Source organism: Pyrus communis, chromosome 8 (assembly GCF_041283825.1).
Source record: "Pyrus communis isolate YQ-2024b chromosome 8, ASM4128382v1, whole genome shotgun sequence".
In the NCBI taxonomy this organism is placed as follows: Eukaryota; Viridiplantae; Streptophyta; class Magnoliopsida; order Rosales; family Rosaceae; genus Pyrus; species Pyrus communis.
The window spans coordinates 4,937,772-4,958,638 of record NC_142572.1 but is presented as its reverse complement, the minus strand read 5'-3'; the positions used below and the strand labels follow the sequence as shown (position 1 = coordinate 4,958,638).

General features: G+C 37.2%; 3 protein-coding genes, 1 long non-coding RNA gene and 2 pseudogenes across 5 annotated transcripts; 2 read left to right on the top strand and 4 right to left on the bottom strand.

Moving 5' to 3' along the window:
- Positions 1–4,713: 4,713 nt before the first annotated feature.
- Positions 4,714–6,707, bottom strand: LOC148694639 (uncharacterized; annotated as a pseudogene). Its single transcript, XR_015965727.1, has 2 exons — positions 6,417–6,707; positions 4,714–5,519 (listed from the first exon to the last, which is right to left on the bottom strand). The product of XR_015965727.1 is annotated as an uncharacterized LOC148694639 (transcript).
- A 1,507-nt stretch (positions 6,708–8,214) lies between these two features.
- Positions 8,215–11,436, top strand: LOC148694638 (uncharacterized). Its single transcript, XR_015965736.1, has 3 exons — positions 8,215–8,691; positions 9,379–9,437; positions 11,237–11,436. It is a non-coding gene; the product is annotated as an uncharacterized LOC148694638 (long non-coding RNA).
- A 1,139-nt stretch (positions 11,437–12,575) lies between these two features.
- On the top strand, positions 12,576–12,947 carry LOC148694637 (cysteine proteinase inhibitor 4-like). The gene has a single exon (XM_088699059.1). It carries the CDS (start codon positions 12,576–12,578, stop codon positions 12,945–12,947), a length of 372 nt encoding a protein of 123 aa, XP_088555185.1.
- A 438-nt stretch (positions 12,948–13,385) lies between these two features.
- Positions 13,386–13,480, bottom strand: LOC137718886 (U6 spliceosomal RNA; annotated as a pseudogene).
- Positions 13,481–15,369: 1,889 nt separating this feature from the next.
- On the bottom strand, positions 15,370–16,650 carry LOC137717142 (aspartic proteinase CDR1-like). Its single transcript, XM_068456446.2, has one exon. It carries the CDS (start codon positions 16,648–16,650, stop codon positions 15,370–15,372), a length of 1,281 nt encoding a protein of 426 aa, XP_068312547.2.
- Positions 16,651–18,285: 1,635 nt separating this feature from the next.
- Positions 18,286–20,459, bottom strand: LOC137718405 (uncharacterized). The gene is made up of 4 exons (XM_068457947.2): positions 20,304–20,459; positions 19,340–19,509; positions 19,170–19,234; positions 18,286–18,531 (listed from the first exon to the last, which is right to left on the bottom strand). Exons 2-4 carry the CDS (start codon positions 19,482–19,484, stop codon positions 18,463–18,465), a joined length of 279 nt encoding a protein of 92 aa, XP_068314048.1. The 5' UTR covers positions 19,485–19,509; positions 20,304–20,459; the 3' UTR covers positions 18,286–18,462.
- Between the last annotated feature and the right edge of the window lie 408 nt (positions 20,460–20,867).

Genomic DNA, 20,867 nt, shown 5'->3' with positions numbered 1-20,867 from the left:
GACCGAAACTTTGGATAAATAACCAGTCGGCCTCAAAATAGTGCTGTTTATCCAAACTGAATGTACTCCTTGATCAGCTGATTCTACAGCTCTAGTGCTGTTTATCCAAACTGAAGATGTCGCTGATTGTCTTCACAGTGCTGTTTTGGATGTTTATCCAAACTGAAGATGTCGCCGATTGCCTTCACAGTGCTGTTTGTCCAAACTGAAGATGTGTTGGCAAGAAGAAATGAGAGAAGGATAAAATCTCAAAGGTTGTTGAGAAGCTTTGTGCATGGCAATTTGTGTGTTGAATTGGAGGGCCTTGAATGATGCACTTCTTTTTTTATTTATAGCAGCAAAACCCCCTTATAACCAAACTAGAAATGTACTTGGATTAGAACTTCTCAACCCAATCTGATTAGGTTTCGGCCAGTCCTAACTCTAATATGACTTTGAACCAAGCCCCATAACAAACTAGATTCATCTCCTGATCCTAAGCACCTTCGACTTCAAGACTCCTTGTTCCACTAGGAATTGACTTCACCCTTTATCTAAACTAATCCCTCTTCGCAATAGGATTCGGTCGACCCTAACTGGACGGCCCACAAGAAAATTCTAGACAAATGCCATTGGATTGAGAATAATCCCAGGCTCGGCCCAAAATAGTATTTTGGGCCCAAACACTATTAGATTGAATAAATTAAATGAATTCAGCGGCTGAAAGTAAACGTGAAAGTGTGAGAAGCTAAAATGAGTGCATAGAATATACTTTAAAATTGGGTACTAAAACATTCACCTTTCTTCATACTTTCTGCCAGGTAGGATTAGAAATGACGAAGAATGACATGCTTCACTTCCATGGCCCCTCAAGAGAAGAGTTAGAATGTGGCTTGTGAAACATATGCCTCCCAACAATCCCCAAATCATCTTTTGGTAGTTTGCTATTATTTGATTAATGCTTCACTTCTTTGTGTCCATCAGTTTGCTTTTGTTCGAATGCTTGAAGATGGCTTTTATTAACACTTTATTGCTGGACCGAAACATTGCATACATATTGTGTAACTAGGATCGAAGGACACACGCTTTATGATACACATTTTAAATCATTAGATAAAGAGCTTTCAATGGCTAAGATAGAAATAAGATATTAATATGGCTTCTTCCATGAGACTAGTCTCTCCCTTTCGTCTTTCTCATGCCATATAGGTATATTGTACTGTAGTTTCCACACCCAGTTTCATGGAAACTGATAACTATATGGTCGAGGGAGAGTTTTAGATAAGCTTTGAGAATATATCCCTATAATTTCTTCTTGTGATGACAGAGACCACTTTATTTTCTTCCTCGCAATGTTTGGTCATTGATGCTGAAGAAACTCAAAGAGCTTAGCAGTTTTCAAAGAACGATAAACATAAAGAGGCTATTTAGTCAAAATAATCTCTGAGATTTGTATAACTCCTCACTTTGGTATCTGAGATTTGAAATCAATATAAGTGGTCTTTAAGATTATCCATCATCAATCATTTTAGGCCTTAGGTGAAAAATTATGTTAAATAAGGATCAAAATGATAAAATTACCCTTAATTTAATAAACAATAAGCCAAAATGATTTGACAAAATTGAGGATATTTTTGTCATTTTACCCTTATTTGATGGAAATTTTTCACAGACCAAAATAATTGATTGTGGACAAACTCATGGACTAATTTTATTGATTTTAAATCTCAGAAACCAAAGTGAGGAGTTATGCAAATCTCAAGTACCATTTTGGCTAAAAAGCCTAAAATAATATAAGAATTTATGGGGTTCCTTTTTCGGTTAGCTTGGACTGGGAGCTTGAGAGCGAGATAGGAACAAAAGGAGAGAACAGCTGCGATGAATAAAATTTTTATTAGACACTTGAAAATTTAAATTTACATTTCCAAGCCACATTAAAAAATAAATTTAGAAAAGCAAAAGAAAAGTAATCTAAAGGTTCAAATAGTGTCAAATATGTGTTTTAGCAAGAAGCGAAACCAAGTGAATGTTAATAAGTCATGCTACTTTCTCGTTTTGATCTGCACGAGAGTTACATCAGTTAGTTATAGGGTTTTATTAGTTCAGCAACGATATCAAACTGCGTTTTATTAATGTTGTCAACATATAACTGATTGGTCAATTGAAAAAAGAAAAAAAAAACAATCCATGTCGAATAAGATTCTTTGGCAAAGTGGAAAGTGTTTGGGCCAGCAGTTTCAACACCATTCAACTCCAAAGAAAGCGTAATGAGATGAATGAATAGTGCAATATAACGTAGCCTCATTGGGCAAGGCTTCTCTCATAAGCTCTGGATTGATTGCAACTTATAAACATGGTTGTAACGTATATCTAAGGTCATGATACGAAATCAACATGGAAGTTTTCGAAGTTCTTGCATAGATTGATTCAAATAGTTCTAGACCTCAAAATAACTTTTCAATTTAAATGAGGCTTTCATTTTACAGACATGGAACGATTCAAGCAGATATAGTACACCCATCTAAGTGCATATTTGATCAGTTAAGGATATACGCCCATGCGTGTACAATACAAAATTGCTAGAGTTGCAACTTATGTCGATGATATGAATCTAAATTAGACTCCAGCAGAGCTTGATAAAATTGCCTTGCACCTGAACTCAGACTTCAAGATGAAAGATCTTGGGAAAAATCGACAATACCTAATTCTGAAGTTTCGATCATAATTCTAACGGCATTCTGGTTCACCAATCGAACCACCCAGAAGGTGTCGCCTTCGAGTACACCAATGATTGTCTGTACGTTAGATATAGATGAGACCCTTTAAAAGGATATGGAGCCCGAAATTCCATATTTAAGTACAATTGGCGTTTGTTATACTTATCTCAAAGCACTTGATTAGACATCTCAGTTGCTGATAATCTTTTGCCTGAAGATTTGATGCGTCTACTACTTGAGTATTTACACACTCAAGGGGGAGTGTTGTAACTAATCTTTCACATAGTGGGTGTGTAAATCCTAAATAGAGATAAGTTAGGAATCCTTCTGGATCTAAAAAAAAAATTCTTATTAGACTTTATATTACTAAGAGAGCAAGTTATTTTTTCCCTCTTATTTAATATAAAAAAGGCGTCTTTTGATATGAGTCCAATTTTATAAGCCTGTTTTGAATGGAATCCACTAATATTACATAAGCATAAGTGGGGGCTAGTAAGTACAACAAATATCCATGTCAGCAATTAAAATGCACATAATTTACAAACAAAATTACAACAATTGCCATTAAATGGTTTATCAGATCTCTTGCAGATGAATTACAACCCAAATTAATCTCATTGTTTATTCAAAACCTTATCCTCCTATCTTTCAAATTGCTTTGCGTATCCAGCGGAATCCAAATTTTGAATTCTAAATCCGTATGAAGATATGAAAGCTATAAAATTTCTCCCAGTATATGATGAAAACATAATAGGTGAATATCTGATTTGGGTTTCCTAGTATACCTAGAGAACAAGTATTGTAACTTCTCGGAAGATTTCAGTTTCATTCATAATCATCTGGTTTTGTTTTTCTAATTTTTTGGTTTGGTGATTTGGGCTTTGTTTTTGCAGTGTTTGTTACATGGATAACAGGTATTACACTCCCTCGATTTCAATACCAGTATTTGATGACAAGTGCTACTGTATCTTTGCTCTAAATTTCTTCTTTTTTTCACTTGAATTGTTCGAGATTTTAGAGTTTGACGACGGGTATGAATTGGTGGCCAGTGTGTACGACACGTCAGCGAAGGCTTGTACTAGTTTGAAATCGATTAGGGGGGTTAAGAGGGTTTATAATTACATTATTAGTAATGGGTTTGAGTTGGATCAGTATACGAAAAATAGGGTGCTGCTTATGCATGTGAAATGTGGGATGATAATTAGTTCAATTTGTTTCTCTAGTTTATTGGTATGTTGCTTTGGCCTTTTACTTTTGTGGTGTTTGATACCTAGATTACAGGTACTACAGTTCATCTTTAATAATTGGTGTTTTAGCATTTGAAACTTTAATAATTGGTAGTTTAAATTGATACGTCGTTTATCTTGTAGAGTTAATTTTAGGATAATTAGTTCATATTGTTAAATTGGTCTTTTTTTAACATTACTTATATAAATATGATATGTAGTTTGGCTTGATATGTTATCATTTGGGCGTTATTTAGTATGTTTTGGAATAATCATGCTTATAGCAGACTTTGTATTACTTGTAGCCGAATATGTTTTGCATGGAGAGAAAAAAGAAGAAGATAAGCATGGAGTATAAGTCTGACCTTTTAAAGTTTTGTTGCGTTATGGAAGAAATGAGATTTAGTGTGACAAATGCGCATCTTGAGTTAATGAATCGTATATCGTTTAGGAGGTTGTTCAAAGTGTACCACAAGAACTTGATCATTGATGGTGTTTGCAGGAAATGTGATGCGAATATTGTGTCTATAATGAAGTGCTACGACCCAGTACAAAAAACATTTGTTTTTGGTGGAATAATTGCAACAATAACTGCCAAAGATATAGCTGAGATTTTCGGGTTGCCTGATGAAGGGGAAGAGATCAACCTGAATATTTGGAAAAGAAAAAGTGTGTTTACAGGTTTTTATGAGAGATGTCTTGCAAATGTCAAAGATATAAGTAAGAAGATATTGGAAGAAAGGATTTTGAGAGTGGTTCAGTGCATAGTAGCTACATGAGGGTGATTTTGTGCTACTGGTTTGTTTATATTTTTGCTTGACACTGTTTTTCAGTACGAGTGGAAATAACACTAGTTTGTACATTGTTGGTTCGAATCTCGTCAACAAGGACCGACGCCACAATTTTGGAACCCATCTTGATGCTTTTTTGATCACGAAACCTAGCTATACATGTATGTACATTATTCATACTTTTAATGTAGAATAACCTGCTAGGACGATTCAAAATGGAATGCACACGCCAAACACAACCCTCATCATCTTTATTGAAGTATTCAGCAGTAACACGTTCACTATCATTTCTTACATCGACATACCTGAAACCCTTTTCAACTGCATACTTCATCAATCTTTGTCTGAACTCCTTGACACCACCTAGAAATTCTTGACCAACATGGCTAATGTAGTTTCTCCACAGATGGGACAAATATGTCTTCCCATGAGGAGTGGCAAACTTCCCTAAATTTGCACGACCATCTGAGGGTTTTATGCCTTCATATGTAAAAATCTGTTTATCATGTGGGGAAGAAATGGGATCAAGTTGCTCAACTGGTTCAACCATGGAAACACTTATAGAATAGATGCTATGTTTTCAGCACAACATGAAAATTTCATTACACTCACTTCCATGTCAGATTGCAGCAAACAAGATTGGTGTTCTCCTAGAGAGTATGTCAACTCCACGACTTCAGGACTTAATCCCTCAAATCGGGAACAAATTTGTTCAGCAATGTCCTTGAACTTAGTATGATGAAATACTAGGATTAAAAGGGTCTTGTTCTCAAAAGTGCACTTTGCAATGATAGCTCCTTCCATAACTAAACAATTATAAAACAATGGAAAAAAACATAAATGTAATTGGTTGAAAAAGATATGAAAGTCATGAATATATGGATTACTGGAAATTAAAGAGTACAATTTTCAAGGAGGCATAACATCAAACACCTTCTATGATTGGTTTTTTTGAATAAAAAGAGAAAGAAGCATATCAATGAGAGATGACAGAAATGGATTATGGGGATCTAGCGTTATTGCAAAAACTTGAGGAATTTGGAAGTTCTGTAAAGGTGAAATGTTGAAATTTATGTTTTTATTTTTAAATTGTATATGCTCTTCTTTCTCGTAGACTTGACTTTCATCTGATGCCTATTATGTAGAGGGTTCAAACTATACTTGAGGAGCAACACCCGCAAACAATAGAACCTACAGATTAAAGAGCGCGAAGAATGTTAAATTTGTAATTCTTCTGGCCCTTCACACTCTTAGTTGGATATTTTTCTTCTAAACGTAAGCCATTTGTTCAATTATATACTGAATTCTACTATATCCTATGTCCTGGATATAGTGTGTGATGTAGGATATGCAAAAGGTGGGAAATTTCATGTTAGGCCTTTGCTCGTACAAGTCGCACACCATTACCACGTTAAATCTATCTTGTCTTCCAAATCCAGTATTACAACCCCACAAACGTTATACACTCTTCCAAAGATATAACTATGAAAGTCATGAATATATGGATTACGGGAAATTAAAGAGTACAATTTTCAAAGAGGCATAACATCAAACACCTTCTATGCATTGGTTTTTTTGAATAAAAAGATAAAGAAGCATGTCAATGAGAGATGATAGAAAGGGATTAGGGGGATTAGGATACAGTCTTCATGTAAAAATTCGCACAGCAAACAACAATAAAGGAGAAAACAATTATAATATACCTGACTTGAAAATTAAATGGCATTCAATTTGCTGTGGTTTAGTCCTTTGATAGACGGAGAAGGTTGAGTATCGCCAAACCACGAAGGAAAAACACGAACATAAAATTGTACCTGGAGAATAGGTCTCCTGAAGAAATCTGCACGTATAAAACACATCTAATTTGTATAGAAAGTTAAAAGTGATTAAGCCTTCCTTAAAAATAGATTGATAAGAAATTCAAATTCAAAAATTGTTATCAAGAAATCGAGAAGAAAGATGAAGGAAACTACTGAACAATGAATTTGAATGCTGATAAAAATTTAAAACGTGGGAAATATATGGAGAACGTGGAAAAGCTATATGAGGGTAAAATAGTAATAACAATGCAAAAAAAAAATCAACCTAATCAGAAAAATTGCTGACATGGAATCCTAGTCATTTGAGCTAAGTCAAAAGTAAATAAAAATTGGACTAATCCTAATATTGGGCTATAAAATTAGACCTATTTCAAGTTTCCTCTGTAAATAAAGACACACAAAATTCCTCAAACCTTTCACTATCTTCTCTCTATCGCACACCCTGTTTCTCTCTCTAATTTTAGGTCACAACAACTTTTGTATTTTTAGTAATTTTCAATATGGCGATTAAAGGTACAAATTTTTTTTTTTTTTCGTTCCTTTCTTTTGTCAAATATTTTAAAATAAAAGTTAAGATAAACATATAATACCTCATCAAGCAACATATATGTTTTGTTCATTTTACAATTCACAACAATTTTACATAAAATTTACTCAATACATTGACATTACTTTTTTGTTATTTTTTTTCGATTGTATTTTTTCAAACCCTTAATTGCTTTATCTCACAGCTTTTCATTTTCACAATACACGAAAACAAATTTTTTCAAAAGCATATCAACACGAAACTAGCCCTTAGTCCTTTATTTTTACGAAATACGACCAATTTTATAATCCTCTCAAAGGCTTGTAATGTAAAGTAACCTCATAATATGCAGAGGACGATCAACTATATTTCAAGAAAGATTGAATGGATTAACTATTTTAGGGCTGTAAATTATTTCCGAAAATCCCAAACCAAACCAAACCAAAAAAATCTCAATCCCATACGTAAAACTCCTAAACCAATAATAGTGAAATTTTTGGGATCTATACCAAACCGATCCCAAATATTTCGGTATGGGAATTGGGATTACATATTCAAAGGTTCGGGAATCTCGAACCAAACTGAAAATATATATTTATTTTGGTTGCATGCATGTTGAATGTTGAATTTCAGTAATTTGATAGTAGACTACATTAGAAATAAAAGTATGAAATTAATTTCTTTGGAACTTTGGAACGTCAATTTGACTTGATATGAATGAATTGGTATTTCAATTGGTATGAAATTCAAATTGGTATAAGATAAAAAAAACCTAAATTTCAATTGATATGAAATTGGGCAACAAAATTTCAATTGATATGAAATTGGGCATGTGACAACCCGTTCCAAATTTTACGTTTTTATTTTATTTTAAAAGCGTGAATTTACGAAATTGCCCTAGAGGCAAGAACTTTGACTTCCGTTGACCATCGACTTGAGAGATGTGGGACTTACTCTTTAAGCATATCCTCATAGTACTCTTTGGTACGAACGTATAGGCGAAATCCGTTTGCGAGTCCGGATTATAACGGTATACTTATCGACGTTTGAAATTGGTTATTTAAATAGTTGAATTCCCACCTTGTGGGATTAGTGGACTAATTAAATTAAAGGGACAAGGAACCAATTAGAAAATAAGAGTGAAGCTTGCAACCAATCAAAAAGAAAAGAAGGAAAAGAAAAGAAAAAAAAAAAAAAAAAAAAAAAGGGAAGAAAGCTTCCCGTGCACCCATACCCGCACCACCGCGAGACCATCTTCCAAGGCCGATTCCGGCCAACTCCGGTGGAGTTTTTGGATGCCACCACCACCATCTTGAAGCTCTCATTCCCCTCTAAAAAACCCACCCAAGAACCACCTTGATTAACCATGGTATGGGGCGGTTTGAGGCCACGAAAGTTGACGAAAATCAATGGTGCTCCGGCCACCCTTTTCGATTTTCCGGCAAATCGGCAAAGCAATGGCCGATGCCACCACTTGGGCTTTGTAGCCCATCATCCCAGGAGCAAAACCCAACCAACCTTGACCCCGTTGGACCACCGTAGACGACGAATCGACGTCGGGAAGTTTTAGGCACCCGCTGGCTTCGTGGGCAAAATTGACCATCTTCCGTCCACTTTTGGACTTCGTGGCAGGTATGAAAGTTGCTCCACTCACTGAGATCTTCATTTCTGTGAAGTTTGAGAATTTTTGGAAATAGTCGGATTTTCCGGCGAGTCGGGGCGGCCGACCGCCACCCGCGGCGGCGCGTGGCCAATGAACCGCCAATGCTATTTTTAGGCTATTTCAAATGTTTTGAATTCAGTTTTGTCATTTGAATGACGTAGGTTGATAGTTGGAACCTAAATTCGTTACGATACGTTACTTGATAAAAATGTGAATCGATGATCCGACCGTTGGATCGTCACCAAAATTGGATACATTATAATACGTAATATTTAAGGATCATAGGAATTTACGGATCGGGAATCTGACTTACGGATCTTCCTGAATTGGATTTGTAAGTTAGTACAATAAATGTTCACGGCCACTTGTTTTAGGCAATTGGCGGAGATCTGACCGTTGGATCGTAATGAAACTTTAATATATTATTCTAGAAACATATTGTGGATCGTTGGGAGTTGCGGATTGGAAATCTGATATGCGGATCTTCCGGGTCAAGTTATACAGGGTTGTAAACCCTATCGTCGATCTTTGATCGACGGTTGACTTGTGGTCAATGGGTATCAAACTATTTTAGAATGTCATTGAGGTTGTGTTTTATGTGAATTACGTATTCTTCGGATAAGAGTTCTGAGATGTGATTTGACAATTGGTCACAGGGACCAATCATTCAGGACGCCTCGATGTGTGCGCTAGAGAATCTTAGCGTGGACTCCAGGTGAGTGGATCTTTTCCTTTTTATTGTGCATATTATTGAGAGTTCTATCGACACTTTTAAATTGATTAGGTATATTACCTTCATATAATTATTGTGAATGCTTGAAGTACTTATATGAACTACGAATGGCTTGATCCCTGTTTAGGGTACGTAGGCAGTCTAACGAGACGTTAGATGCAGCCATAAAATATTTGAGACAAAAGCCTTGCTTGGGAAATTGAGTAATGCGAAGGAAATTGGTAAAGACAAGTTTTAGTTTTGTGAATTAGTTTGTTAAATTAGAGTTAATTGGGTTGTCATGGATAATTATCCCTGAAAATAAGTAGTTTGAGAGTAGGGCGTTACTGATTGTACACTTCACACGATATTGTTTATAATTGAAAATGCTACGACATGGTTGAGTAGTAGATTGCATCATGATATATCCATATGTATATTACTTGCATATATTTATTGGGAATGCTTTCAAGTGCGAAGGTGAACTCAAGACACCCAGGTAAGTTCAGGTGAGTTTATGGTACTAGTTGAATCGATTGCGTTATATCATGACTACATTTATGAGTTAGGCAACTTCGATACTATCGTACTGGTTGCCATGAGTTGCACATGTTATATTGAGATGCATTGAGAGCTCATAAACCTGCACCCCGGTGTTAGTGCTCCCGCCCGTGGCCAGGGCACAGTCCTTCACGTGATGTTCACCTCCCGCACCTTATGCTCAGCTTGGATCCAAGCTAGGTGCACAGGCCTGTCGTACAGACCACATTAGGTGGTTCCGACTCGTAGGTGACCCGCGATTATTCGTCCAGTCTTCACGTGATCGTAGCACTTGAGCGTATTTATTTACACCCAGTCCTGTCGTACAGACCACTTTAGGTGGTTCCGACTCGTGTGCAGGTATACTTATTGAGCTATATGCTAGCCAGGATTGATGAGATATAGATAAGTCGTACAGGTCATTATAGGTGACTCCGACTTATATGCTAGCCATGATTGATGAGATATGGATAAGTCGTACAGGTCACTAGAGGTGACTCCGACTTATATGCTAGCCATGATTGATGAGATATGGATAAGTCGTACAGGTCACTAGAGGTGACTCCGACTTATATGCTAGCCATGATTGATGAGATATGGATAAGTCGTACAGGTCACTAGAGGTGACTCCGACTTATATGCTAGCCATGATTGATGAGATATGGATAAGTCGTACAGGTCACTAGAGGTGACTCCGACTTATATGCTAGCCATGATTGATGAGATATGGATAAGTCGTACAGGTCACTATAGGTGACTCCGACTTATATGCTAGCCAGGATTGATGAGATATAGATAAGTCGTACAGGTCATTATAGGTGACTCCGACTTATATGCTAGCCAGGATTGATGAGATATGGATAAGTCGTACAGGTCACTAGAGGTGACTCCGACTTATATGCTAGCCATGATTGATGAGATATGGATAAGTCGTACAGGTCACAATAGGTGACTCCGACTTATATGCTAGCCATGATTGATGAGATACGGATAAGTTGTACATGTCATTTTAGATGACTCTGACTGATATATTACTTTGTATTGATTTAGTTCATTTGGCCTACTTATTAATGTATGGTGGATTTGATGGCAAACCGTGGTTTGGTCATTTCTGAGTATAATTTGGATATATGTATATATGTTGTACTGTCTTATGGAAAACAATACGGGTTTTACATTTAGGGCCTTACTTTTAGAGAGGTAATAACTTTGGGAAGCTTGGTTTTATTGCTTACTCACACCTTCTGTTTGGTGCCCTCCAGGTTTTAGCTGCTGAGTTTGTATCGACAAGAATCTGTGGTGAATCTTAGTATTAATGGATATTTCTGAGGGTATGATTCTTACCCACACTACTGTACCTTACTTATGCTCTGACATCGCGTGTGAAATGGGTTCGCTCTCACTCATAGCGCACTCTGGTACTTAGACACTTTTAGATTCAAATTTATTCACTTTTTATACACTATCACATTTTATGGCTTCGTCACCTTCCAGGTGTCGGCCAGCACAGCTCGATTCAGGGTCCAAGTGGACTTTCTGGGTCGGGGTGTGTCAGGGCAAGCCAAAAACCCAAATTTTAGCCCATAGCCCAAAAATCTCAAATTTCAGCTCAAAAGCCAAAACCCAAAATCCAGTCACAATCTATCCCAAAATACCGATAACATTTTGGGAATCTTAAGAATTGGGAATACCTAAATTTCAGTTATAGAATGGTCTTCAAATTCCTGTCCCAAAAATTTTTGGTTTGGGATTCAAGATCCCATTTTAGATTTGGGATCCCATACCGAACTATCCCTAACTATTTTATCATTTGCAAAAGAATTGGTTGAAAAATTAGAGTATGTAAACTTAATCAATATATTTATATCTAAAAACACGAGAGATGCAATATTTAGATAAATGTTTGTATATCTTTTTTTTTTTGGTATGGATTTTTAATGATATTTGATGTCGAAACTGAACTTTTTATGTATTTAGCGAATTCTTTTTTATACATATCAATGCACAAAGAATCGAAATTTAGTAGGACACCACTTCGAAGGCTCGCCTAGGATCCTAAATTCTCAGAGCCGGCCCTGACAATGCTTTAGAGTTTGTTTCTCCAAAGGAAGAACAAATTAGGTAAGCTATAATTGTGGATAGTTATTACAAGATACATTGCACAAGTACTGCTTTGTAGTTTTCAAACGAATTGAACTAATCTTTTCGTAACGGTTCGCACTTGGTGAAACATACAAATTTCCGGTGACATTCATCTAGAGCCGTTCCTTTTTTTCTTTTCCTTTTTTTTTTTTTTTTTTCCTTCTTTATTGATATATGGAAAGGTGTTCGAAATCATTTGAAGAAAATATTAATGAGTCCATGATATATGAGAGCCATAAAGCACTTGGAAAAATCTGCTTAATTATCAAAATCTGAAAAATAATTCACCAAATTCATCCTTTGATTGCTTTCTTAGTTTGTCCATGTCCAAACCACCGCTATATAAATCATGCAATATAAATCATGCACCAAGTCTCTCTACCAGGAGGACCCAGCTAGAGAGTTGAACAACTCAAATAACATTAGAAAGGGAACACTCCAAAACAAATCAAGGTCGCGATGCGTTCTCTCAGCTCCCTACTCGTACTTGTTGCGCTCGTCATCCTTCCTCTCGCCTTTGCGTTCACCATCCCTGACATCAGCCAACAAGAGGCTCGGGGGGCCTATAGAGCCGTAAACACCACCGATCCAGACATTATAAAACTTGGGCAGTTCTCGGTCTCTCAGCATAACAAGGAAGCCAAGAAGAAACTGGTGTTTGAGCGCGTGGTTTCGGACAGGGATGCATTGCTTTTATTAGGTAAATACTATGAACTTATCGTGAAGGCCAAGGATGAATCACTGCCTACGCCCTCAGCTGCAAATTATAAGGCTGTTCTTTTTTACAAACACAATCCTTGGAAGACGATTTTAAAATTGTACGCTTTTTAGAAAATAAAGGACTAAGAGTGCCGCATGATATGACTATCGAGGAATATGTGAATTGCCTTGATATGCTAATGCTCATCTACTTTGGTTGGATAAAAGAGAATAAAACTGTTACATTCCTTATTCTTAATCTTCGAATACTTCTGCGTACACTTTTGATATTAAGGGATGACAATTTAATTAGCCCGACAAGCCAGATTGGCTCTTCCTCAATATTCCTCGTCAAACTGTGCATGCAGATGCATGCGCAGGCTTCAATTGATAAAACATGCAATAAAAATTTTCATGCATTTGTTTCACATACATATTTATGTTATTTATTATGTGTGAAACATATCCATTTAATAATAATAAGAATAGTTAAAATTCAAGACCACTAACATTTCTCGATTTATCTCGAAATACCTAGGTTCAGGCCCGGCAACAGAATTTTTTCTCCTCAAAAACGTTTCTCGATTTATGCTGTTGTCCTTTTGCAAAGGTCACGCTAATCTTCTTTGCATGAGTTCAATTTTATCAGATGCTGACGAAGGGACGAATTTTAAAGCTGTTTGGGATATATTACACTGCTCCATAGGTTAAACAATTTACACACAGAGTACAAATAAGCCGTTCTCTTGCTGCTAGTTTTCACCTGCCTAATGAGCATAGTGCAGACTAGGTACGGACATGGAAAGGTGCAGTATTTTCTGATGAGAAAAGATACGGCTCCAACTGCGGGGGCTTAATTTGCTAATGATTGTATTTATCCCTTTGGACATCTTGTACCCGTAATCGTACTTGGTATATCAGTTCTAGTCCAGCGAGCTTACATGGTATATGGATAACTATCTTCTAAGATGAACCAAACATTACACACGTGAGGACTTGGTTACACTTTCAGGTGTTCCCACTTAATTTCGACACTTGCTATAGTATATATTGGTATGTGAGATGCATGGAAGGCATGAGGTCGATCTGCTTCAAGGTGCTCCTTTCTCTCTCTACTCTCTCTCTCTCTCTCTCTCTCTCTCTCTCCCCCTCTCTACTTTTCAATAATTTTTACCTATTTTCTCTGCACTTGAATCTCATATTTACATTGCTTGTTCTGTAGCGAGTTCCTTTTTGTCTCAGTAGACTTGAAATGGGATGAATTCTTGGCTGGTTTCTTCAATTGTAGAAGAGCATGTTTGCCGACGTAATGTTCTTCGGAGTCATTGATTCATTTTGAATCTCAGGCATTTGTGAAGTTGAAGGGTTTTAATTTGGGATTAGGTTAACAGAATGCCATAATATTCTAAGATGAGGAAAATTAGATGGATTACTCTAATGAGGTTCTCTTAGATTTCCATATTGAGTAATGGGTGCGCTGACAAGTGACAGATTTGTAGATGTTCACATTGCTTCTTTCAGGGTTTAGGCATTAGAATCAATTTCTAGGCATTAGAATTGTTTCTCCTTCTTTTTGTCACATTGGAGGGGTTTGTCATGCTCCTAGCGCGAAAGCGCTAGCACCCGGGGTAAGTAAGTATATTTCTTTGGTAAGAACCTTGTGTTTCGTAAATCGTAAGTCATGCTCTTTGGAGTGTAGCTCAACTCTCAGCTTGATGCAAGTTCAATGGCTAGTTCTGGGTCTCTGTTACATTGAACTAGTTTACTTTTAAGGCGGTAGGCTGTACGTGAAATATCGTTTCTTTAGTTTGGTTTTTTTTCTTTGAAGACGGTTGGTTTTCCGTAGATGTAAGTTTGTTTTCATGCCAAATATGATATCAAATCTATCATAAAGATCGATCTGGGTTCGGTATATCAGAGGAAGGCGACGATTGATGCAGATGGAGCCACGAGCCAATGCTGCAGGTAATCAGTATACCTCTACGTTTGATGACCAAAATTCGTTGATCAGTTGCTGTCAGTGCTAAATGAGGTATATTGTAGGCTTGAAAACTAGCAGGTGCGAATTCTTAACTGTTTTGTTATAATGTGACTCTTATTGTGATTTGAATCAGGCTAGATAGAGTGGCAGCTTGTAATCTTTGTTAGAAAGTGTTGGGAATGCGTTCGTTGACAGTTTTTAACCGCCGGGATGATTATTTCTTGATAGATAAAGACCATCAACAAACGCATTCCTACTTTCTGATTGTCCAAAAGAGCTTGAAACACCACCATAACCCATTAATCTCCTCAGCGATAATGCATCGATACAAACTATTAGTTTGTTCAGGTGATCAAATGACGGGAGCCCTGCTCTCCGCATTACTCAATTAACCATCAAGTTTAATTTGCCAACAAAGAAACTACGGAATTTAAAACGCTGGAAAGGAAATTAAAGGTGTTGTTATATGTTATCGATGATCACTCAACTTTTTTTGCAATACTTATCATGTAGTCCAATAAATGGACATGATACACAAACTAGTCAGATAAATACTAATACTACTATTAGTGATCAACAACTTTCAGCAGTAAAGGATAATTTCAAATCAGCCACATCAAACAAAAACCTGTGATTTACTTGTTGATAAGCTCCGAGTACGTTTAGCTGCAGATGGTCATCCAGAGGAAGAATCGTCATGCAGAATTGATTTTCTTGGATATACTCTCTGAATGTGCTTTGCCTATCCAAATCCATATATGCATTTTCGAAATGCAATGTGAGTTTTGGAAACTTATACCTTCCTCCTCTGTGTATCTCGTAGCACAAGTCAAAATCTGCATGTTTCCTTGTGTTGTTCAAAGGGTTCCATCCGTAGGCGTCTTGAAAGTGACTTATCACAGCTCGTTTGAGGATGACATAGGCTTTGGCAGTGATGAAGCTACGTTGTGTTCCTGAATCAATAACTGTCTCACTTACTGGCTTCATGAACAACTTTGGATCTATTGGGACCAGTCTCCCATTCAAACGGATACCCTTCAACTGCACATAATATCCGCCCTGCCCCAAAATTGGTGTAGTCTGCACGTTAGGACCCGAAATTTGTGCTGCTTTACCAAAGTGTATCAGTGTTTCATTTGCTGATTCAACATCCATTGGAAGGCAATAAGAAAATCTTTCGAGGGTGATATTCCTCAGTTGTTTCAAGAAGTTACTAGGTGCCTCGTAGGCTAGGCCTAGAAGCCCTGCGATCGGGTTCCCTTCTGGACCTTGAGGCCCCGTATCAATATGGTTCACTATCCCGCAGCCAAATGCAACGTTTGTGACAAGTTGTTGCTGCTTCTGTTGCCCACGAATTTCAGATTTGAAGGTGAATACGTCCCATCCAAAACGGCCGCTGCTGCTCTGCCCTTCCTCAATGCGTTCACCAAAGTAGCTAACCTCGTACGAACAGGTGTCGTTACGACCCAAAGGAGGAGGATCGGGACAGAGCGGATGACGAGGAGACATGGCTCTGTAGGTAGCCGATTTCTTCCCATCAAAATTTGGCAGAGCTACGGGGAAGCACTTGGTGCAATCTGCGCATTGCACCCAAGTGAGGTCGCTCCCTGTGTCAATGGCCAGGTTGGCCTTAACTGGGGGCGTTCCGACCCAGAGCTCCACGTAGAAGAAGCCACTGAATGAACGCTTCACGGGGGCCGTTATCCCAGTTGTGCTTTGGCGGAGGGAGGAGGACATAGCCGCTGCGCGAGATTTGGAAACCTCGACTTTTTTTTCATGGACAAGGGTGTGGCTTTGGGGAAAGGGAATGGACTTCATTTTCAGTGTGAAAGTTAAGGCTGTGCCTGCAGCCATAGCAACGACAATGAAGAAAATAAATGCTTTGCTAGACATCATTGCTTAAGCTTTGGAAAAGAAAAAAAAAAAGATTCGATCGATGTTTGAAGTTGTGTGATGATAGTGAAGGATAGCGTGGAGCATGTGTGTGTGTGTGTATGTGTGTATGTATGTATGTATGTGTATATAAAGTCATTTCTTGTTATTGCATGATCTATCCGTCTAAGAATACGGTCACTTACATTTCATGGCATCATCGATACATGTTTTACATTATTTCACACTTGCAATTAACCTTAAATGTATTCACTTAACAAAAGATTTAATTGTTGAAATACCTACTAACACGGTTCATTTATCATTTTCATATCTATATCTAGCTAGCCAACAATGTTTAACAGACATTTTAGGGCCTTTATCTTCTCATCTCATTTAATTTGTTGGATTATTATCAAAATTTGAGGCTTCACAAGGCACCTATTCCTCTAGGTAGGTGTGAGCCTAACTTTCTCCCTTCAAAAATGTTGTATTTTTAGTATTAATGTGTATAATTTACTTGTGGGACAAGTCTTGAGAGAGCCTAGCCACGTGTGAACTGAAGTATTCATAATGAATATGCTAATTATATATGTTTCTCATTGGTTCACACTTACCAAACCTAGTATTCATAATTAGGACCTCTAAGATCAATCATCCAAAATAAACAATTATCAAAATTAATAAGCATTCACTAGTCATCGAATCTACGTTACTTAATCGTTTCCATCAGGTGCGGGACAGAATTATGAACCCTAATCTGAGGAAAATATATCTATAATCATGTCCGAAACCGTAAATTACTCCAAATCACATTATAAATTTAGGCAGCATTGACACGCACCAATAAAAAATTAAAGAGATGAATTCGAAGATTAAAATCGGTTTAACAGTATAAATGTGAACTTTTATCTTATTCTCAATTTTTGTTTATTTATTCAATCAAAGTGGATACACAATGCATATAACGTAACTAGACGTTCGAGAATCTCTATTTATTTTACAAAATACGACCAATTTTATAAGCCTCTCAAAAGGCTTGTAATGTAAAGTAACATTATAACTTGCACAGGGTGTAGGCAGTGACCATCCTTGTCCTTAACCGCCTCCAACAATGCATTAAAATGTGGAGACGGCCACAACCTACTTTGAACCAAAAAGAGCAAAAACCCAACAGGCTGCCTTTGCTTGCTTTGGTCTCTATTACGTAGCAATTTTTTTGGCATTGTACTAAAAACCATAACGTTTCTGATGCTGCTCTGCCAATAACGTTCTCTCACAATTAGAAACATTTTTTTCCTATAACTGGCAGAATAACTTGAAAATGTTTATGGATCACAAAAGTACTTTTTAAAAAATGTGCTTCTTTAGAAAGCACTTCCAAGTAAGTCTCAACGTGCTTCTTACAAAAGCAAACAGACATGATGGTTTCAGCTTTCACTCTTTAATCTCTCCCACTTGTTCACCCAATTAACTAACACAGTTGGATCAGATTCTAACACGAAGCAAAATGGTGACAGACGAATTAGCTAACCCTAAAACATCAATCCGTTACCACAGGCTCCGTGATGGAAATGAGTCCGGTGAGGTTACAGTTGAGTCGATACAAAGCAATGCTTAACTGAAGAAGAAAGGTTTATTACTTGAACATGTCCAGGGCATGAACCTGCCAAACACGAACATGACCTCCTCGGTCTCACATCAAACCCTACTCAAAATAATATCGACATGAATTGACTTAATTCGCAATTACAACAATAAACAAAAAAGTTGAACACTAGTCGCTCGGTTTGCTCATTTAGTTGGTTCAGCAGACTGAGTATTCTTGACCTCTCTGGGGCACTGAGATACATATGGTTTGAGCTGCACGCATGAAAGGAACCGGTAATTTAGAACTACATGTATACATAAGAGTGAGTAGTAAACTGTTCACTTATAACTTAAAAGTTTTTATTAGAAGGACATTACTTGCATCCACGCCTTGGGTGAACTTTTGTGGCCACCCTTTTGAAATGGACCAATCCTACCGTCACATGTGTCAGCCCTTGAAAAATAAATGAAAAATAATACCTGCCTTTCAGCTCAGCAGTCATGCCATGCCAACCTTCAACTCCGGGCAAACCGACATCAGATGTTGATTTTACATGGAACATAAGCTTTAAATGTGTTGCCCAAATTTTTCATCGCCAACTTCCGGTGTTTGCTTTGCTCAGAACTGAAGTACCTGAAGCTGGAGATGGCATGACAATTGGGCTCAAAGGCAAGGATTCTTTTTTTTCTTTGTCAAGATGAGATTGGTCCATGCCAAACAGATAGGCATGAGGGTTCACCCAAAAAGGTGGATGCAAGAATCGTCCTTATTAAAACAGCATAGTTGAAGACGTCAACAGAGCTGCAGAGCATCCATGAACTTCCAATTGGAAGCTCTAACTTAAAAGATGAACATTACCGAAGAATTGGGGAAAAGAGAAACAACAAAAGAGAAATAGAAAGATGTTCACCTTGAAGTCAGTTAGATCAGGGACTACATAGTTAGGTAATTTCTCCTGCTGCACGACATACTTAGCTGCAAAAAATTTTGGATAATTTCAAAACATGTCAAGCAGTAATTTTTACCTGAAAATTTTGAATGAGCACATTGTCAAATTTGCAAAAATGGAAATGGGCAAACCTTTTCGGGTGTGGAAACCAGTCGGCTTGCAATTCTTCCCCTTGTAGTAATCCCTTGGGGCACGTTTGGAAGAAAGAATGTCAAGTGATGATGTTCGCTTTCGACGAAATGCCCTTCCTAACCCTAATATTAGTCCCAATGGCATTTTCTTTGCTTTTTTATCACTATAACTGAATAAAGTAAACTAAAACCAATTAGCAAATATGCTTAAAACCGTCAATGCATCCTATAAAACACTACCACAGACATCAGCTCGAGAGAAAGGACAAGATCCGGTTCAACAACAGCCAAGCAAACTGTGGTGAAACCAAGAATTTATCTCAGAACAACAAACGCCAAAATTTAAATCTTGAATAACATTACTTTCATTTAAGGTTGAAGACAATATCACAGTCACAACTATCTTCGAAATGTTTTCATACTTCGAACCATAGTTGCCAGATACGAAGTACGGTTCGAGCACGGAATTCGCCAGTAACCTATAATAACATTCGCTAGAGAGTACACAGACAGTACGGTTCCATTCATTCTAATTTCGTTAAAGAATGTAAGTAGATATCGAATATTAATTCATCTTTCACCAAATTTTTTTCTTTTTATTGCATACAAGACAATGCAGTTTAGCAAATATCAAAATCACTCAAATAAAACACAAACACCTTCCAATCATTCCCACAAGCAAGCAAGACTACAGTTTTGATTCAGATTCATGGAACTAAGAACTGCAGATTCGATTACTGATAACATTCAAATTTTTAGCCTCAACCCAGTTCAAATTTTTTGGTTTGAGACAGAAATGTCCTGAAAAGCAACAAGATTTGACGATTTTTCAATGACCCAATAGATTTTGGGTTAGGATAACAAAACCCTTGTCATTCTTCCACACAGACATACAGAGTGAGCAATATTATTCAACATATTCCAGGTGGAAGGAACCTGAGAGGATAGTGGAACTAGAAGGTACCTGAGAGGCTGAGAGGGCTGAGGAGTGAGGTTCGGACTTTGAAGCTGTCGTGCAAATGAGTGCCGGAGAGGGTTTAGGTCTTTTCTGCTTCTCAAAACCTAAAGAAAGAATGAATCGAAAGAAAGGGAACTGGAGAGAGGAGAGAGAGTGAGCAAATAGTATATGGCCTTGGCCTGTAACCTAAGTGGGTTGGGTTGGGCTTTCTCCTCAATTTTCTTTCAAAATCCATTACACACCCTGCTCTTTTGAACCAGGTTTCAACTCTCCCCAACTCCATAACACTGCCATTTAGTACCAATGTTCTTAAAAACGCTAGGCGTTAGTCGGGCCTAACACCTAGGCGGCGGATTTATGTAATTTTATAGTATATCATGTAAATAAGTATCTATTTACACTTCAAAAAAAAAAAAAAAAAAAAAAAAAAAAAACTATCCTTGTATGGATGATAAAAGAATGATAAAGTGAAAAAATAGAAGTAGAAGAATACACAAAGTATATCTATCCAACAAGTTCAATATTTAAAAAGCAGTAAGCATATAATCATAATGAGAAGTATTCTTAAAT